This window comes from Phoenix dactylifera, chromosome 6, assembly GCF_051530095.1.
Source record: "Phoenix dactylifera cultivar Ajwa chromosome 6, Ajwa_hap1_PhDact_Kaust_v1.1, whole genome shotgun sequence".
In the NCBI taxonomy this organism is placed as follows: domain Eukaryota; kingdom Viridiplantae; phylum Streptophyta; class Magnoliopsida; order Arecales; family Arecaceae; genus Phoenix; species Phoenix dactylifera.
In genome coordinates, this window is record NC_143195.1 from 9,167,662 (window position 1) to 9,186,709 (window position 19,048).

Genomic DNA, 19,048 nt, shown 5'->3' on the forward strand with positions numbered 1-19,048 from the left:
GAGAAATCAAATGTTATATGCGACTGATATAATGGTATCAAATAAGAGCCAGTATAATGTTTATTTTTATATTGCTATTTTCTCATATTGATGTTAATAGAGTTGTGTATAAATTCAATTTGAATATAGAACTTATGATATCCTGATGTTACAGTGTTCTATTTTAAAAATCAATATCTAAATTTTTAGCTTAAAAAATTTCTTTGTAAGTGCTGCATTACTCAACAATCTTGAATTCTGCGCACCATCTGCTCATAGTGACTTTACTAAAACCATGCATACTGTGTAATGTTCTGACATTGGGATGAAAGAAAGTTGGATTCTTTTCACTTTTCTGCATCTTGGTCCTTTTTGAACTTTAAATCATTGAGTTATTGCATTCACCGACATGATCATTTCCTTGCATATTAAATTTGGACATTATCTGATATTTATTCCAATTGTAGGATAGTGAGGATGTTAGGCTTGAGAGAATTCTGAAGGAGGCCGCCATGGAAGATAAAACAGTAATCTTGACCACCTTGAATGCTGCATGGGCTTCTTCTGGATCAATTATTGATCTCTTCATTGAGAGTTTCCGGCTTGGTGATGGTACACCTAGACTTCTGAACCACCTGGTGATAATTGCATGGGACCAGAAGGCATACATGCGATGCATGTCCATACACTTCCATTGCTTTGCCCTTATTACAGATGGAGTGGATTCCTCAGAAGAGGAGCGTTTTATGACTCTCGGATATTTGAACATGATGTGGAGAAGGATAGAGTTTTTGCGAGTAGTCCTTGAGAAGGGATATAACTTCATTTTCTCGGTACATTCATTTACTTTCATGTATCTAAGCTTTTAACAGTTTACTTTTTCATGGCAAAGAACTAGGGACAGTGGTATTTTTTTTCCCATAACATAATCATTTTTGGAAATGTCTTTAAACATGTATGCAAATACATGCCTGATATACTGACATTTTTTTTTTGGTACATGGATATACTGACATATTTAGCATGGTATCAGTTGTGGTTCATTTAATCTTGAACTTGTTTATTTATGAATCTTTTTATATATCTCTTGGCCAGCAACTAAGTTTCATGGAATCTTATTGGGGCTTTTAGATGGAAAGTCATGGCTATCTGATACCTTCCCTAAATGCTATGGATGCGCACTAGAAAAGGTTTTGGATTGGGAGGTTCCATGATTTGACATACCAGTTTCCTTTATTTTGCAAGCTTGTGACACTCCCAATGTTCTCTATTTGTACTCTAGAATATTTTCTATTATTACAAAATTTATCTTATGCATCAAATTTTTTCCGCACTTGTCCATATTAAAGAACTTTATCAGTTAATGCATGCATGTTAAAAATGGGAGGATTTTATCTGTATTTCAATTTATTTCAACAAATTCTTTTATTCCAGAACTTCTCATTCATTAACCATATACTCCAATAGTGATACTATTGCATGTAAACCTATAGTAATTTCTTTATGCTCCTTGTTTGGAGTAATATAGAGTTGCATACACGTACATGAGTATCAGTTTTTCTCTTCAACAGCAATGTCTGTATAAGATAATATGACTCTTCTCTATTGCCATGCGATAACACTACTGTTGCCTAAGAAGATATTAAACATATTAGTTCACTAAGAATGAAAATGGTGTTGATCCTTAATAGTGTTCTATACATATCTTTCCAAACAATTTTGAAGAGTATCACTATTATCACAAAACTTTTTTTCAGTCTGAATTATCTGGTTTTTTCTGGAGTTATAATCAATCAATGGATGGATTTATTACTATCTCCATCCTTTTCTTTTAAACCTTTGAATTTGTTTTGGCCTACTGACTGGTGAGAAATGATGTTAAGTTTTGTGTTGATTCACTTCCAACTAAATCCAAAGTTTACCATGTCATATATCTGTCAGATTTCCTCTATAAGATAGTTTACTTGTTTGATAATACTTCTGATCTTGTATGGTGTGGTAGAGTTTAGCATAAATTCATACTCTCTTCTTCTTATTTTCTGTTCCTGATGACCTGCAATACTCACCGCTATCTAGAACTGAAAATGATTTGGTGTGGAACAAATTTTATTATTCATCCAAATCAATATCTGTATTTATTCAGGCCTTTTTTTTTTCATGGTCGCGACTGTTGTATTGTAGTAGGTCGGGGGAAGCTAATACTATTACGAATATTAAATTGATAGTGAAATTTGTTTCTGTTTATTTTCTAAATGGGCATAGACGCGAATGAGATACTAATCACATGCATGTGTTTTAAACAGATATGAATGCAAGTCATATATTAGTTATATCTTTATTTCTTCCAAACAGATCTGGATGCAAGTCAGGTATTAGTTATATTCATATCTATTCTATGTGAATATGTGTATGAATCGGATATTAGTTTGAATTCAAATCAGATTTTTGAGCAAAGTTCAATAACGACAACCAAGGTTGCAAAAAATGGATTTCGTTTTGGCCATCTATGGGGACTCTGTTGTTGGTAGCTTGAACAGATTTGGAAGTTTCACTCCATGTTTGAATAAAAATATTGAAAAAGTTTGAATAAAAGGAAAAAAAAAAGTTATTACCAAACATTTTACAGAAGTTTGTGTTATCTAAGTGCTTTCTTTGTTTAGTTTCAACTACCTCAATTTGAAGTAAATATTATATATTAATGATGTTTATTAAGTATGCAGGTATTTTCTACTAAGAGCATAATTAGTCTTTACTTAAACTTTAGTTGCTCGGAAATACATTATATGTAGTTATTTTTGAGCTTGTGATGCCTAGTGCATTGAAATCTTTCTTCACTTTTTTTGATACAAAACATATTGAATTTGGATATTTTTCCCATATTCTTGAGGTTAAATAGTTATTTTTCAAATACACGTTGTTGGGGGAGCGCAGCTTCCCCCCCCCCCGAGTGCATGAGAACCTTGCCGTCAGAGGACCGGATGACGGCCGACCTCGGGCGGCCGAGCTCGGTGCCCGACCCCGGAACATCTGACCCGAAGAGCTCCCGACCTCGGAAGTCCGCCCTCGCCGCCCACCTGCCGCGGTTGCATCCTGCCAAAGTCTGGTCAGGGGCCATACCCTGCCACCGCCTCTGGCATTTAATGCGCATGACCTCTGCAAAGCCCTGACTCACTCAACAATTAATGTGTATCTCCGACTCACTCAACAATTAATGTGTATCGCCGGCTCACTCAACAATCAATGCGCGTGGCTCCTGTTATCTACGGATCCTCAGTCCTCCACGGCAAATTGGCTCGGCAGCGTTCAGTCAGCCGTGACAACTCTCTGATCCCGGCCTCACCTCCGACATCGAAGCATTAATTCACCTGATCGCGCACCAACTCGAGCGACGTGCTAAGCCGTACGGCGACCTCGCCCCATCACATCACAGGTAATCCGACCCCCCTATAAAGAGGAACCCCTCCTTCTCAATGGGGGGTTGAACGCAGAAGAAAGGAAGCAGAACGCTTCTTTCCTCTCCCTCTCTCCCAAATTTAAACCCCCTCTAACTTAAGCATCGGAGGGTCGGCGCCGGAAACCCCGGCCACCGGCTTTTTGTAGGTTCTCCCTCCACGGAGGACGCCGCTCGCCGATAGATCGCCGCCCGCCAGAGTTCGTTGAAGCTCCTCCTCCTCAGCCGACGGCCGCCCCCGGGTCCAATTTCCAGCAACAGTTGGCGCTAGAGGAAGGGCCCGAGTCGCGGTCATGAAGTTGAGAAGTAAGGGAGCCTCCAATGCTTCCCGGCGTTCCCCGCATAGTCCTGGACAATTTGTCCAGAATTCGCCTTCTCCGGCTGATCCGGATCCCCAAGCTCTGCCGGAATAGTTCAACGCTCTGGTACAACAAGTCTACGCCTTGGCCGCCGCCGTCTAAGGCTTGCGGCGCGAGGAAGCCCTGCCTACGCTCATCTCGCAGGCCCAGGTCCCGCCGGTGCTTCCTCCGAACGGCCCGATTCTCCGAGGTCAGAACCTTCACGGCTCTTTCAGGGCCAACAACGAAGAGCAAGTGTCTCCCCGGAGAGAGCTGCCGGGGGGATCTTCAGACAGAAGACCCCAGCTCTTCGAAGCTGAGTCGGCACCGGACCACCGCGAGCCGGAGCAAACTACAGCGACAATTCCCCGGGCTGGGGAGCTCGACAGGAAAGTCGAGAACCTGGAGCGCCATATTGAAGCGCTCCGCAGCGGGAAAGCAAGGCATGAGGGGGACTTTGAATTCACCACCAAGTCCCCCTTTTCCCGCCAGATTGAGGACGAGCCGGTCCCCTCGAGGTTCAAGATGCCTCAAGTGGAGCCTTACAGCGGAACCACCGACCCCCTTGACCACCTGGAAAGCTACCGGGCTCTCATGGCCCTGCAAGGTTCCTCGGAGGCCGTGCTTTGCAAGGCCTTCCCAGCGACCCTCCGGGGGACAGCCCGGCTCTGATTTTTCGGGCTGAAGCCAAGCACGGTATCCTCTTTCGAGCAGCTCGGCAGGCAGTTCGCCACCAACTTTGCTGCCAGCCGACGCCAGCGGCGGACGTCGGACTCCCTCCTAGATATCAAGCAGAAGGAGGAGAAATCCCTCAAGGAGTATCTTGACCGCTTCACCGCCGCCACGTGGGAAGTTCGCGAGCTCGACCAGTCAATAGCCATGTCGGCACTAAAAACTGGGGCTCGTTCCTACAGATTCCTCTTCTCTATCGAGAAGAGCTTCCCTGCCGACTTCACCGAGATGCTGGCCCGAGCTCGGAAGTATGCTAAGGCCGAGGAGGCTATTGCCTTCAGGCGGGGTACAACGGAACAAGCTTCAAAGAAGCAGAAGAAACGTCGCGAAGAGCGCGGCCGTCAAAGAAGCCGGTCCCCCCGCCGAGAGAAGAACCTCCCCCGGCTGAGAAGCCCGCCTCGACAGCGGGGACAGTTTCGACCGAGGTCCCCGCCTCGGCCCCGGGCCGAGATTTTGATGGAGATTGAAGGTCGGGACTTTTTTCAACCTCCGCCTCCTATGCGGGATACAGAAGTTCTCCGCAATCCCAGGAAGTACTGTCGCTTCCACCGAGACCACGGGCACGACACGAAGGACTGTTTTCAGCTCCGAGATGAGATTGAGGCGCTTATTCGCCGCGGAGTACTCAATCGGTTCGTAAGGAACCGACGTGAGGAAAGAAGGCCGGTGGGAAACGCCATACCACCCGAAAACCCGAATGACAACAGGCCCATCGCCGGCACCATCAATGTAATTGGAGGGACTTCGGCTGGAGAGCCAGCCCGGGAAGGAATCCCCCAAAGCGCCAGCGCACTTCTGAAGCCATCTCGTTCTCGGATGAGGACTTGGAAGGGGTTGAGACCCCTCATGATGACGCTGTGGTCATCTCTATGATTATAAATAAGTTTGATGTAAAACGTGTCTTGGTTGACAATGGAAGCTCAGCTAATGTTTTGTATTACCACGCCTACCAAAAAATGGGGTCAACAGGAAGCCAGCTTCGGAAAATAAATGCCCCACTGGTCGGATTTACTGGGGACTCGGTCCCGGTCGAGGGCGAGATCAGCTTTCTTGTGACGGTCGGCCTCGCCCCCCGAGAAAGTACAGTAAGGACGGACTTTCTTGTGGTCCGCCTACCCTCGTCCTACAACGCCATCCTCGGACGACCAGGGCTAAATGCCTTTCGGGCCGTGGTCTCAACTTGTCACCTACTCGTGCGATTCCCTACCAACCAAGGAGTAGGCGAGGTCCACGAGAACCAACTGATGGCTAAACGGTGCTATATGGCGAGCTGTAAAGCAAAGCAATCAACTGAAGAGTCGAGTCGGCAAGAGCTATCAGCCGAGGCGCCAACTCAAGCAATGGGCCGCTCGCTACCCATAGAAACCTTGGACGCGAGGGACGACCTCTGGAAGAAGCAAGTAAAGCCCGGTGAGCTTCTCATTCAAATTCCTCTACGAGAAAATTTTTCCGAGCTAACCGTGCAGGTCGGCTCCGGCCTTGGTGCTCGCGAGAGAGATAGCCTCATCAGCTTCTTACGGGACAATGTTGATGTCTTTGCCTGGTCGTCCGCCGACATACCAGGAATCGATCCTGAGGTCATGGTCCACCGACTCCAGGTGAAGCCGACCTGCAGGCCTGTAAAACAGAAAAAACGGAGCTCTGCCCCGGAACGGCAGCAAGCCGCAGCCGAGGAAGTGAATAAGCTCCTTGAGGCCGGCTTCATCCGGGAGGTCTCCTACCCAGACTGGCTTGCCAATATAGTCCTCGTGAAGAAGGCCAACGGAAAATGGCGCATGTGCGTGGACTACACCGACCTGAACAAGGCCTGCCCGAAGGATAGTTTCCCCCTCCCCAATATTGACCAGCTCGTTGATTGCACCTTGGGACATCAGCTGCTGACCTTTATAAACGCCTTCTCGGGGTACAATCAGATCCGAATGGCGCCAGAAGATGAGGAGAAGACGGCCTTCATCACCGACAAAGGCACCTATTGTTACAAAGTGATGCCATTCGGGCTGAAGAATGCCGGAGCCACATACCAAAGGTTGGTCAGCCAAATCTTTGAAGACCAGATCGGCCGAAATATAGAAGTCTACGTGGATGACATGCTGGTGAAGAGCCGAGCGGCGGAACGCCATGTGGCCGACCTCAATGAAACATTCTCCAAGCTCCGGAAATATCAAATGAAGCTCAACCCCGCAAAGTGCGCATTCGGAGTTACCTTGGGCAAATTCTTGGGCTTCATAGTAACCCAGCGTGGAATCGAAGCCAACTCCGAGAAAATCAGAGCGCTGCAAGAGATGACTCCTCCAAGGACAGTTAAAGAAGTGCAGCGGCTCACCGGGCGGGTCGCCGCCTTGGGGAGATTTGTCTTCCGATCGGCCGAGCGCTACCTCCCTTTCTTCAAGATTCTTAAGCGGCCAAAGAACTTCCTGTGGTCGGAGGAATGCCAGCAAGCCTTTGAAGGACTCAGGCGCCTTCTGGCCTCTCCCCCGCTACTCACCAAGCCTCGGCGGGGCGAGGTTCTTTACTTGTATCTGGCCGTCTCCCCGGTCGCAGTGAGCTCAGTCCTGGTCTGGGAAGAGGACAAGCTCCAGAAGCCAGTCTACTATACCAGCCGAGTCCTCAGGGATGCTGAGACCCGATATTCTAAGCTTGAGAAGACAATTTTTGCCCTGATCATTTTAGCTTGGAGACTCCGGCCTTATTTTCAAGCACATACCATAGCCATACTGACCGACCAGCCTATGAAGCAAATACTGCAAAAGTCGGATCGTGCTGGAAGGGTTGCCAAATGGGCGGTTGAGCTCGGGGAGTTCGACCTTGAATACCGCCCCAGACCAGCCATTAAAGCTCAGGTACTAGCCGACTTCATCGTGGAGTGCACCTTACCGGACGACCCCGAGCTGCCACTCACACCCACAGAGGAGACCCCGAGGCTGCCATGGGTCCTATATGCGGACGGCTCTTCGACCTCGGGGGGTAGCGGAGCGGGACTCATCCTCACCAGCCCGGATGGGGTGATGGCTGAGCAAGCCCTACGCCTCGAGTTTCCAGCCTCAAACAACGAGGCAGAATACGAGGCGCTCATTGCCGGACTCAAATTGGCGAAGGAGCTGAAGGTGGAAGACCTAAAGGCCTTCAGTGACTCCCAGCTAATAGTAAGCCAGGTCCAGGGAGACTTCGAAGCAAAGGAGCCATCGATGCGGAAATATCTCCAAAAGGTGCGGAAACTTACGTCCGCCCTAGGTTCCTTCAGCATCTAGCACATTCCCAGAGCGGAGAATCTCAGGGCGGACCAATTGTCTAAGCTGGCGACCTTCCGCATGAGTGAGCTTTCCAAGGCAACGGTGCTCGAATATCTCCGAACACCCAGCACAGAGGAACCTGAACCAACCATGTGCATCGACTTCGAGCCAAGCTGGATCAACGGGTTCGTCCGCTATCTCCAGGATGGGACCCTCCCTCACGACGAGCTGGAGGCCCGCCGGATCAGGCGTCAAGCTCCCCGGTACGTCCTATATGAGAACAAGCTCTATCGTCGGTCATTTATTTCTCCTCTTCTTAGATGTCTCCGCCCCTCGGAGGCAGACTACGCCCTCCGAGAGGTCCATGAAGGAATTTGTGGAAACCACCTGGGAGGCCGGGCACTAGCCCATAAGATCCTGCGGCAAGGATACTTTTGGCCCACGCTTCAGAAAGACGCAACGGACTTTGTCCGGAAGTGTGACCAGTGTCAACGGAACGCCAACATCCAGCGCCGACCTTCGGCCCCGCTGACCTCAATTATCGCCCCCTGGCCATTTGCCTAGTGAGGAATTGATATTCTGGGGCCCTTCCCCCTAGCCACCGGGCAAAGAAAATTTCTGGTCGTCTCCATCGACTACTTCACCAAATGGGTCGAAGCTGAACCTGTGGCCCGGATCACCGAGCAAAAAATGCGGGACTTCGTTTGGAAGTTCATAATATGCAGATTCGGACTCCCCCGTATCCTTATATCAGATAACGGCCGCCAGTTCGACAATGTTCGATTCAGAGAGTTCTGCTCCGAGCTTGGCATCGACCACCGCTTCACCTCGGTCGCGCATCCTCAGACAAATGGAGAAACCGAGGTAACGAATCGAACTATTTTGCAGGGGCTCAGGGCTAGGCTTGATCGGTCCAAAGGACAGTGGGTCGAGGACCTGTACAACGTACTCTGGGCTTACCGGACTACGTTCCGATTACCCACTGGTGAGACCCCCTTCAACCTGGCATACGGCACGGAGGTCGTTATCCCGCTGGAAATCGGCCTTCCCTCCTCAAGGGTGGAGCACTACGATGCCGACTCCAACTCTTTCCGGCTCAGGAATAACTTGGACCTTGTCGAAGAGACACGAGAGGTCGCCCGAGTCCGAATGGCAAGGTACCAGCAGAAAACGGCCCAGTACTACAACTCCAGAGTCAAGCCCAAGCTCTTCAAGGTGGGGGACCTCGTCCTCAGGAGAGCCGAAGCTTCTCAGCCCGCCGAGCAAGGAAAGCTCACCCCGAACTGGGAAGGACCGTATCAAATCGCTCGAGTGCAACGACCCAGAGCGTACAAGTTGAAATCTCTTGAAGGAACCCCTATCCCGCGAAGCTGGAATTCCGAGAATCTACGGATGTATTACCAATAAAATCCCAAGGGGTTCCGGGCGATCAGGAACATGGATCCTGTCTCCTCTTTACAATGATTTGTCTCCTCACAATGATTATGATTATGTCTCCTCTAATATTGGGTCGTTTGTGATCCTCAGATACCCCGACTAAGGTCGGAATGCCCCGTGCGTCGACCGTAGAGTCTCAAACTCCCTCGACCTCGGAAAGCGCCACCAGGTCGACGATGAGCCCAAACTCCCTCGGCCCCATACTCGATACCCCGACTAAGTTCGGGATGCCCCGAGTGTCGACCGTAGAGTCCCAAACTTCCTCGACCTCGGGAAGCGTCGCAGGTCGACAGAGCGTTCCCAGACCCCTCGACCTGGCGCACGATTTCTCGACCAAGGTCGGGATGCCCCGAGGGTTGACCGTAGAGTCCCAAACTCCCTCGACCTCGGAAAGCGTCGCAGGTAGACAGAGCGTCCCCAGACCCCTCGACCTGGCGCATGATTCCTCGACTAAGGTCGGGATGCTCCGAGTGTCGATCGTAGAGTCCCAAACTTCTTGACCTCGAGAAGCGTCACGGGTCGAGAGTGCGGCCCCAGACCCCTCGATCTCGTGTACGATCCCTCAACTAAGTTTGAGATGCCCCGAGTGCCGACCATAGAGATCCAAACTCCCTCGTCCTCGGGAAGCGACGCCAGGTTGATAGCAAACCCAAGCCCCCTCGACCTCGCGCTCGATACCCCGACCAAGGTCGGGATGCCCCGTGAGTCGACCGTAGAGTTCCGAACTCCCTCGACCTCGGGAAGTACTGCCAAGCTGACGACGAGCTCACGCCCCCCCTCAATTCGAGGAAACCGGGGACAGTGCCTTGATGGTCCTCCAGGACATTCAACAGCAACAACGGAGCAACGCTCGCGAAAGCTTTCGACAACGGCAATACCACCTGGTTCAATTGGTATTCCCGAAATAGACCCCAAGCTAAAGGGTGACTTCGAAGGCCGGCCAGGAAATAAAGCGATCTACTCCGTTACGAGGCGCGCAATCTCGGAGGTGCAAGAGGTACATCCCACTTGACACCCGCCTTGTTATATTCATCTACCTATGTATTGCCAACAAAATCCCGATTGAGATCGGGACCTCATCCCGGCCAAGGCCGGGTCGCCCCTACGAGTTGATCCAAGACCGAGGTCCCACCGACCTCGTGCACGCTTCCTCTACCGGTGGCCCCCATGACAACTCATGCAAACCTTTTTGAGTAAGGACCTGATTCGGCCCCCATACGTTGAGACATCGATGTCGACCTGTGAAGATGACCTCGATCACGGACGTGCTGATCGAGATCAAGAGGGCTGAGGTACTCTTTACAGGTTCCGACTTCGCTGGCCAGAATCTCGGCAGAGCCCGAGGGCAATAACCATAAAAACCCCGATGACAGTTTGACTATTGGCTCATGCTCCCCTTCAGGGAACGGCCCTAACATTTTTTCGGACCTACGCTCCAAAAAGCCAAACTCAAAAGCTTGGCCAAATACCCCGATAGCGACCTATGCAAATCTAACAAGGCCCCCTCTCGGGGGTCCGAGGCCCGAGCTTGGTGCCTCAGAAATCCAAAAACCAAACCCGGAGACCTCTGCGAGCTTCAAATCCGAGCTCCAAGACTTGGTGAAGCTTCCTAGAATCCAAGCTCAGAGCCTCCTCTAATCAGCGTAATCGGAACTTAGACACTTAAACAAGTTAGGGGAAAGAAAAGCAAAACACAGCCAAGAAGCATGTCTTCATTGACAAGCAGCCCAAAGGCTAGGATACAAAGTCGAGGGTCGGTAAAACAATAAGTTGAAGTACCGGCCTCGCTTACAATTGAAGAAAATAAAAGGGAAAAATAAGCGCAGAAGGGCGAAAGAAAACCTTTTCATTAGTAAAGTGCCGGAAGGCTAAGTACAAAATTGGAGGTCGGCCGTTCAACAAATTTGAAGGCCGACCTCATTTACAACAAAAGGAAGATAAAAGTCTAAGTCCTAAGGGACGGCAGTTGCGTTGGCGTCACCCTCGGGATCATCTATGGCGATGACCTGGGGACCTTCGGCGGACATGGGCTGTCTGCGGCGGGGACCTCGGCGGGCGCCTCGGGAGCGTCCTCGGTGATTTCGCGAGGGAGAGCCTCCGTCATCGCCGGCGCGGCTACGTCCGCCTCAGCCTCGGCAGACCCCTCGGACGCGAGGGCAGCAGGAACATCGTCGTCGGAGGCGGCGCCCAACCTCATCCTTGGACGAATCGTTGAGAGATCGAGCTGGAGGCAGTACCGAGCCATCTGCCTCCGAAAGTTGTCGAAGCCATGGAGGAACCCATCCACGGTCTCCTCCTCTAGCATGTCGCGGAATTCGTCCGAGTCCTTGAAGAAGTCCACGGTATGCTCAGCTCGCTCGAGTGCCCTCCTTTCCCGGGCCTCAAGTTGCTCGACCTTCAGGCGCAAGACCCCGCCCTCGTATTTGAGGCCCGCAACCTCGGACTGAGCCTCCGCCAGACGCGCCTCCGATGCGCGCAGGGCCGACTTGGCCAGGGAATGAGCAGCCCTTTCCTCCTCGAGCTCCTCAACAATGGCCAGTCGCCCAGCCTCCGTCGCTTCCCTCCGCGCTTCAGCCTCAGCCAGCGCGGCCTCCAACTCGGTGACCCTCTTCTTGGCCGGCTCCAACTGCCGGCTGAGTCGCCGAGTCTCCTCCTGACATCCTTGGGTGATGAATACCAAGGTGTCGACTTCGTGAATGTGCTGCAAGAGAAAAGAGAGAAAGCGATTATAAGTAAAAAACATACAATATGTATACTAGTAGCCGAAGGAAGATTAAGGGAATGGCTTACCCGAACAGTATTGCGATAGGTACCGTCGACGATCTCTTCCAGCGATAAGTTCCGGAACTCGGCCCGGTCCGCTGGAAGCATGGCGCGCCGAAACACTGCACGCGCGACATCGGCATCGTGGAAGGCCGAGCTCCCCTCAAGGAGTGGGGACCCTGGCTCGGCTGATTCCCCCCTTTGGCCCCTTGAAGAGCTCGGCTCGTCCGAGCTGGGGACCTCGGGGCCCCTGCTCGGCTCGGGCCCCGAACGCCGCGGCTGGATTACTGTCGGCCCTCCCTGCTGGGCGACAGGGACAGGACAGGATGGGCCGCCGAGCCCGCATCACCGGCGGCCGACACCCGCCCTCGAGCGGTTGCGGAGACCCCCGCCTCCGGGCCTTCCATCCCGGCCGAGGTAGAAGCGGCGGCCGACTTCGACTTCTTCCGAGGCTGGGGAATAGCCCCGCCGGCCTCGGCCTCCCGCCTTTTCAACCGGGAGAAGAGAGATGTGTTGCTGGTCGGCATGTGAGAAATGTCTGAAACAAAAAAGATTTTTCCTAAGTATCAGACCAACGTTAGAAGAGCAAGAGGCAAAGACGAAACAATACGACTACTCTTACCCTCGGGACGCGCCGAACTCAAGCCAACGCTCGCCAAGGCGCTCTCACTTAGGAGCTCGGTTAGGTTGAACCCCTTTCCGAGGCCCCGCAAAGCGTCAAGGACCCTCTGGTCCCTCCCCGAGGGCTCGGAGAGCCTGTTAAGGGCCTTCAGCCGGGGGTGCCCCTACCTCGGGTCAAATCCCCACGGCACCTCGGACGCAAGAAAGAAAAACTTCCCCTTTCACTCATGAATAGAGGAAGGGGCATCCTGAAAAAGCGACATACCATCCCGAAAGGCGAAGTATAGCCACCCTCCATCCGCCGGGTTTGTCTTTAGTAAGAAACACCGGCGGAAAACGCTCACCGAAGTCGGGATCCCATGTGCAAGATAAAGGGACAAAAACCCGACTATGGTCTTTCACGAGTTCGGAGCGAGCTGTGCTGGGACGAGTTGGTACTCCACCAGCAAGCTGTTCACGAACTTGTGTAAGGGGAACCGCAAGCCGGCCCAGAGCGTTTCACGATGAATCGCGATCCGACCTGGGGGCGGCCGCGTCACCCTATCCTCCGGCCCTGCAGTTTCGAGACGAAACCCGGGCTGGAAAAAGAACCGGGAGCGGATTAACTCCAGCTCCTCCCCCGACAGACTAGATCCGACTTCCTCCGGACCAAAATCCATTTTGGAGAAAACAGAAGTAACCTAAAGACGAAAGAGACCGGAAAAGGAGAAAGAAGGAGAACCCCCTAGCTAACACAAAGAAGAAACCTTAGGGGGGAGTCGCCGGAAATCGCTCCGAGCACCACCGGCGAGATTCTGTTGAGAAAGAGGACGAAGGTGGAGACGGCGAAAAAGAGAAGGCAACCGAACAAGACTCCTCTTAGGGCTGGTTTGGGGGGGGTTTATATAGACCCCTCTAACGGCCCAGATCGGCGGGTTCGGTTTCCACCCCCCGTCTGGATCACGCCACGTGTCGGCCTCGGAAGCCGAAACACCGCATTCATTCCGGACCGATGCCTCGAGCGCAGAACCGAGGCGCCGTCCTATCGGATCTCGCAGCATCATCATGGATCCGCTGCGCCGGATCGCTCCGAAAGGCGAGCAGATGCCGCCCCCGCTCCCTTCATTTAAGAAGCCCCAGGACGCGTGGAGCGCCGATGTAATCTTAGCCTCCCAAATCCCCGTTCGACCGATATGAGATTAAATGCGTCCGACCTCGAGTAATTAGCCTAATCCTCGATCCCGGACTACCGGCTCGGCTTTAAATCCCGAGCGGCTGATCCAACACCCGACCTCAAGGCGATCGACCCAATAAATCTCCAGATCACACCACGTGTCCGCCTCAAGGATCGACACAGCATACTTATCTAGGGAAGACGCCTTGACTATAAGATCGAGGAGCCACCCCATCGGGTCCTGGGACCCCATCATGAGTTCGCCATACGAAACGACCACGAAGGGCCAAAAGGCGCAACCCCCTGTTATGAATACTTCGGGATGCGTGAGGGCGCCGACATAATTCAACTCTCCTCGATCTCAGTTACCGTAATAAAGACTTCTACTTTCCGTGCCCGAGCTTGCAAGCGGCTCGAACTCGGAAGTCGGAGGGTAGTGTTGGGGGAGCGCAGCTTCCCCCCCGAGTGCATGAGAACCTTGCCGTCAGAGGACCGGATGACGGCCGACCTCGGGCGGCCGAGCTCGGTGCCCGACCCCGGAACATCTGACCCGAAGAGCTCCTGACCTCGGAAGTCCGCCCTCGCCGCCCACCTGCCGCGGTTGCATCCTGCCAAAGTCTGGTCAGGGGCCATACCCTGCCACCGCCTCTGGCATTTAATGCGCATGACCTCTGCAAACCCTCGACTTACTCAACAATTAATGTATATCTCCGACTCACTCAACAATTAATGTGTATCGCCGGCTCACTCAACAATCAATGCGCGTGGCTCCTGTTATCTACGGATCCTCAGTCCTCCACGGCAAATCGGCTCGGCAGCATTCAGTCAGCCGTGACAACTCTCTGATCCCGGCCTCACCTCCGACATCGAAGCATTAATTCACCTGATCGCGCACCAACTCGAGCGACGTGCTAAGCCGTACGGCGACCTTGCCCCATCACATCACAGGTAATCCGACCTCCCTATAAAGAGGAACCCTTCCTTCTCAATGGGGGGTTGAACGCAGAAGAAAGGAAGCAGAACGCTTCTTCCCTCTTCCTCTCTCCCAAATTTAAACCCCCTCTAACTTAAGCATCGGAGGGCCGGCGCCGGAAACCCCGGCCACCGGCTTTTTGCAGGTCCCTCCTCCACGGAGGACGCCGCTCGCCGATAGATCGCCGCCCACCAGAGTTCGCCAAAGCTCCTCCTCCTCAGCCGACGGCCGCCCCCGGGTCCAATTTCCAGCAACACACGTAATTATAGAATGCAATTATTATTTAATATAGAGAACAAGATGTTAATCTTGTGAAGCTTCTTGTGTTTAGTTCTTCATGTCAATCTTTATAAACAATTATAACAAGGGCCTTTTTGGAGGCCTTGACCCATTAAGGGATATGTTTATTATCTATCCCCTCTTTTAACTCAAGAAAATGAAATCAAGAACATTGAGAATTGATACTATATAAATTATCTACTTACATAACAATAATCGACAACTGTAATATAATAGTAAGCACCAATATAAAACATAAAAAAGTATCTATGGCTAGTGTCAATCAAGGGTTTAGGTCTTGGTGGGATGGTGGGGTGTCCCACCATCTTGAGTGTTGGGATGTAACATTGTCCCAAGTGTTGGATGGAATGGCCCACCATCTTGGATACCGAGTATTGGGGCATCCCACTATCCTTAGTGTTAGAGTGGGCCGGGATGTGGCGCATCCTATTCCACAAGAAAAAGGGATACCCCGTCTCACAGGAATTAAATCTTTTGTCTCAATCAGTTTTAAAATTGCCAAAATTGATCGGAACCCAAAATTGATCTCAATTGACCTATTGGTTTCGGCCGAAATATGAAATCTAGACAACTAAAAATAAGCGGTAAATCATACAGGATTGGGACAGTAAAGGAGTTGTAAATTGATGATTTGGCTACAATTTCAACAAGCATTCATGTGAAAGCATGAAATAGATAATAAGATTCCACACTTGCGAATATTTTTCAAACAAGAAAGTGAATAACAGTTATCTTGTCTAGAGAATTCAGATAATTAACAGTCCTCTCCTTGTTCATCATGCTGTCAATGTCCATGTTGGGCAAGTGCCTATGGACAGGTACAATAATAGGAGAAAATCAACAAAAAGAAAATGAATAATTCTGAATCAATATTGGCTGAGCTAGCAATTTAGGTTTTAAGGTGAAGATAAAATAAAAAGTTGTAAATGCAGAAATAAATAGGTGCTTGTCATGTTTCAACTAAATATTTGTAGAAGTTGGGTAGTTGGATATATACCAAATGCAAAATACAATTTGAAATATTTCATTGTGTTTATGAACCTTCTTACCTATTTAAATTAAATATTATTTCTTATAATTAGCATAAACAAAATAGAAAGCATGAATGGTATTAAAGGAAAAATGCACCTTAATGCCACAAAAGTATTGTAAACTTCAAATGGGAAAATAATTACCCATTTTGCAGATCTTACCCAATCTTGATGGTATATCAAGGCTTCAAGAGCCTCAGGATTCAGTGAACTTAGTAATATATTCACTCAGCCTCTTATGCTAAACATGGACTCCTATGCACATCTAGACATCGGAATGGTCAAAACGCCTTCTGCAACCTGAGCTAACATAGATTACTTTAGGACAGGCCATTGTACTTCCATCAGCTAATATGTCAAATTTGACATCACCTTCAACCTACTCTCTCACTATATATATATATATTGATCAGAGGAGTGGGTAGGAGTCCTACTTCTGCCTCCGTTCATTCTTTAAGCGAATCAGTTGTCTTGTGTTTTTAACTTGGATGGGTACTCAGTGAGATGTAGATTTGGCTAATCATGTTCGAGAAATACTTTTAGGATAGTAGTATCTATGTTTGATAGTGATGACTCTAAGTTTGATTTGTTCTGGAAAAATGTTATATTCCCTATATTTTATATAATACGATTGGATGTGAAAATTATTTGATATGATTTTAGGTCAGGTTAACATAAAAATTTAACACAAAACCTTGATCCATACTTGACCTAACCTTCAGGATTCTTTGACCCAAATCGACCCACAGAACTGAAACCAACTTGAGTTATCCATTCCTTGCTCTATTTGCATGATGTAATGCATGATGCAGCTCTGATCCTTCTCACTTCAATGCAAGGATTGCTAAACCGGTACCGAGTGCCGTACTGGTCGGCGCTCGATCCGGTTTGGTACCGGTTCGGTATCGGGCCCGTACCAAGAGAAAACCAACCAGAGCTGGAGAAGACGAAGAGAAAGAGAGAGTGAGCAGGGGAGGGAGGAGAAGGAGCACCGTGGATGCCTGCAGAGGGGATGCGGTTGCGTCAGAGGATGTGGCTGCAGCCTCGGCCTCCACTGCACCCCCGCGGCTTCTGCCGCCCCCTTGCGGCCCTCCACAGGTGTCTGCGGTGCTCCTTCTCCCTCCCTCCCTCCCTCGCTCGCTCTCTCTTTCTCTTCGTCTTCTCCGGCTCCGGCTGCGAACCGGTTTCAAAGCTAGAACTGTACTGGTAGGCCACCGGTATGGTTCGGAATGGGCGGAATCGTCTGGTTCGGGACGGTATTGGACGGTTCCGCATTCTTTGCTTCAATGGCACCGGATCCAACTTGCTCGAATCACCTGATCCAACATGAAATGTCCTGTTTTTACCTGGCCTTGTGGAACCTATAGTAGAGGAATGGAAAAAATCCCATCTCCATTTAGACCAATTCTTAATAGTTGATTGCAGGTCAAGCATGGTAAAAATCCTATATCCATTTTAGTGAGTGATAAAACATATAAACAAACAATTATGATAGTGGATACGAGGGTGCCATCTGGTTGACTTGGTAAAGTCATTGGGTGTTGGATACAATGACCTGGGTTCAATCCTTCCCTCCAACTTTGGGGAGGTTTCCTCCTGACCTTGTTCTCAAAGAGGAAAAAAAAGGTTATGAAAGTGGATATTCAGATAAATCATGATGAAGTTTAATATTGATGACAGAAATATCAGGTTTGAGTCATACCACTGTACTAGCACGAGCCTGTCATTTTTTATTATTGCATTTGATAGATCAGAATGATAAAATAATAAACACACTCGAAATTCACTTTGAACTAAAATAAACTCAAAATAAATATAAATCATTTGTATTTTTGATATATGGAATCTTTGTTTTTGCTGGATATGTTATTGATTTTAGTTATTTTGTCCTATTCATTCTCTCCTCTAGAGTTCAGAAACAGTAAAAGAAAATCAATTTTAATTAAAACATGAGATAGTTAAGATTTGATCATTAAAGCAGTAGTTAGTGTCCACTTACTCTAATCCCCTTCTCATTAAAAACACTAAAAGCATAGTTAGAGACATGGATATCAAAGGTCTCATCATCTTCATTTGCTACCTATCTATTATAAAAAGTAAAAGAATAAATTAAATATATGATTTTTAAAACTATAAATAGTGAAACCATAAGAAATGTTGAACAAATGTGACATCAAAAACTAATTGCCTTCAGATTGAAACAACCAAGCTCAAGTAAATATCTTCAGTTTAATTTTTGGAGGGCGCTAGAAAATTGGTCTTCCAACCATGCTGAATGAATCTTCTAAGCAACTATTGATACAGGGATGACTAAGACATCATGAACCACTTTTGAAAGTTTATAAAATCAAATTTCATTCAATATCTACCATTGTAAAATATCAAATGGCTACTTTCTATCTGGCTGTTTATTCCAGAAATTGATCTGTTTTTGATTTGTTCTCAGTTCTCTTGAAGAATAGAACTCAAATTCAAAAATAAGTCTTAGTTCTGGATTGAAAGTATTTTGACAAAGTATTTTTTATATGTTACACAACATTGAATTTAATGTGTCACCTCCACTATATGATATATTGTCCTCATTCTTGTTATAACATTAGCGTAGCATCTGTAGTGGTTATTTCAGCTGTAGAAGAATGGCTCCTATTGTTAAAATGAACATAATTTTTCGTTTTACAATATTGATATGCTCTATGCCTTCAACACTATAAATTTTTGAACAAACATGCTCCATCAGTTTCTGCTTGTATATAGGATCATGAATCATGCAACGGCAAATTTGACATTTGATTCCTACTACTATTTCTCAAATCTGTACATTTTGTATGCCATTTTCTTCACAAAACTTTGTATCTATTTCTTCTATCGCATGCCAATAAACTTCCTATAAGCCAATAAGTTTCAAAGGGGATTCAAGGATTTTAAATAAGTACTTGTGGCATCACAAAGGACCTTCAGGAATCTATTCATTTTCATGTATTATTAGTTCATTCATCATTAGAAGGACAACAATGCGACACATATCCCCCAATAATAGAAG

The 19,048-nt window shown here is 48.7% G+C and overlaps 1 protein-coding gene across 15 annotated transcripts in view; it reads left to right on the forward strand.

The window, feature by feature from the left end:
• The window catches only part of LOC103697205 (uncharacterized protein At4g15970-like), a 33,416-nt gene that overhangs the window by 4,295 nt on the left and 10,073 nt on the right, over window positions 1-19,048 (forward strand). For 14 of the 15 annotated variants that reach the window (XR_015987849.2, XR_015987853.2, XR_015987851.2 and 11 more), the window contains exon 2: window positions 447-812. Coding sequence is in view for 3 of the 15 variants with exons in the window: in XM_088723262.2 (XP_088579388.1) it covers window positions 447-812 (366 nt within the window). In the remaining 12 variants the exon portion in view is untranslated. The remainder of the gene's footprint in view (window positions 1-446; window positions 813-19,048) is intronic. The other variant, XM_088723263.2, reaches the window with a different exon arrangement.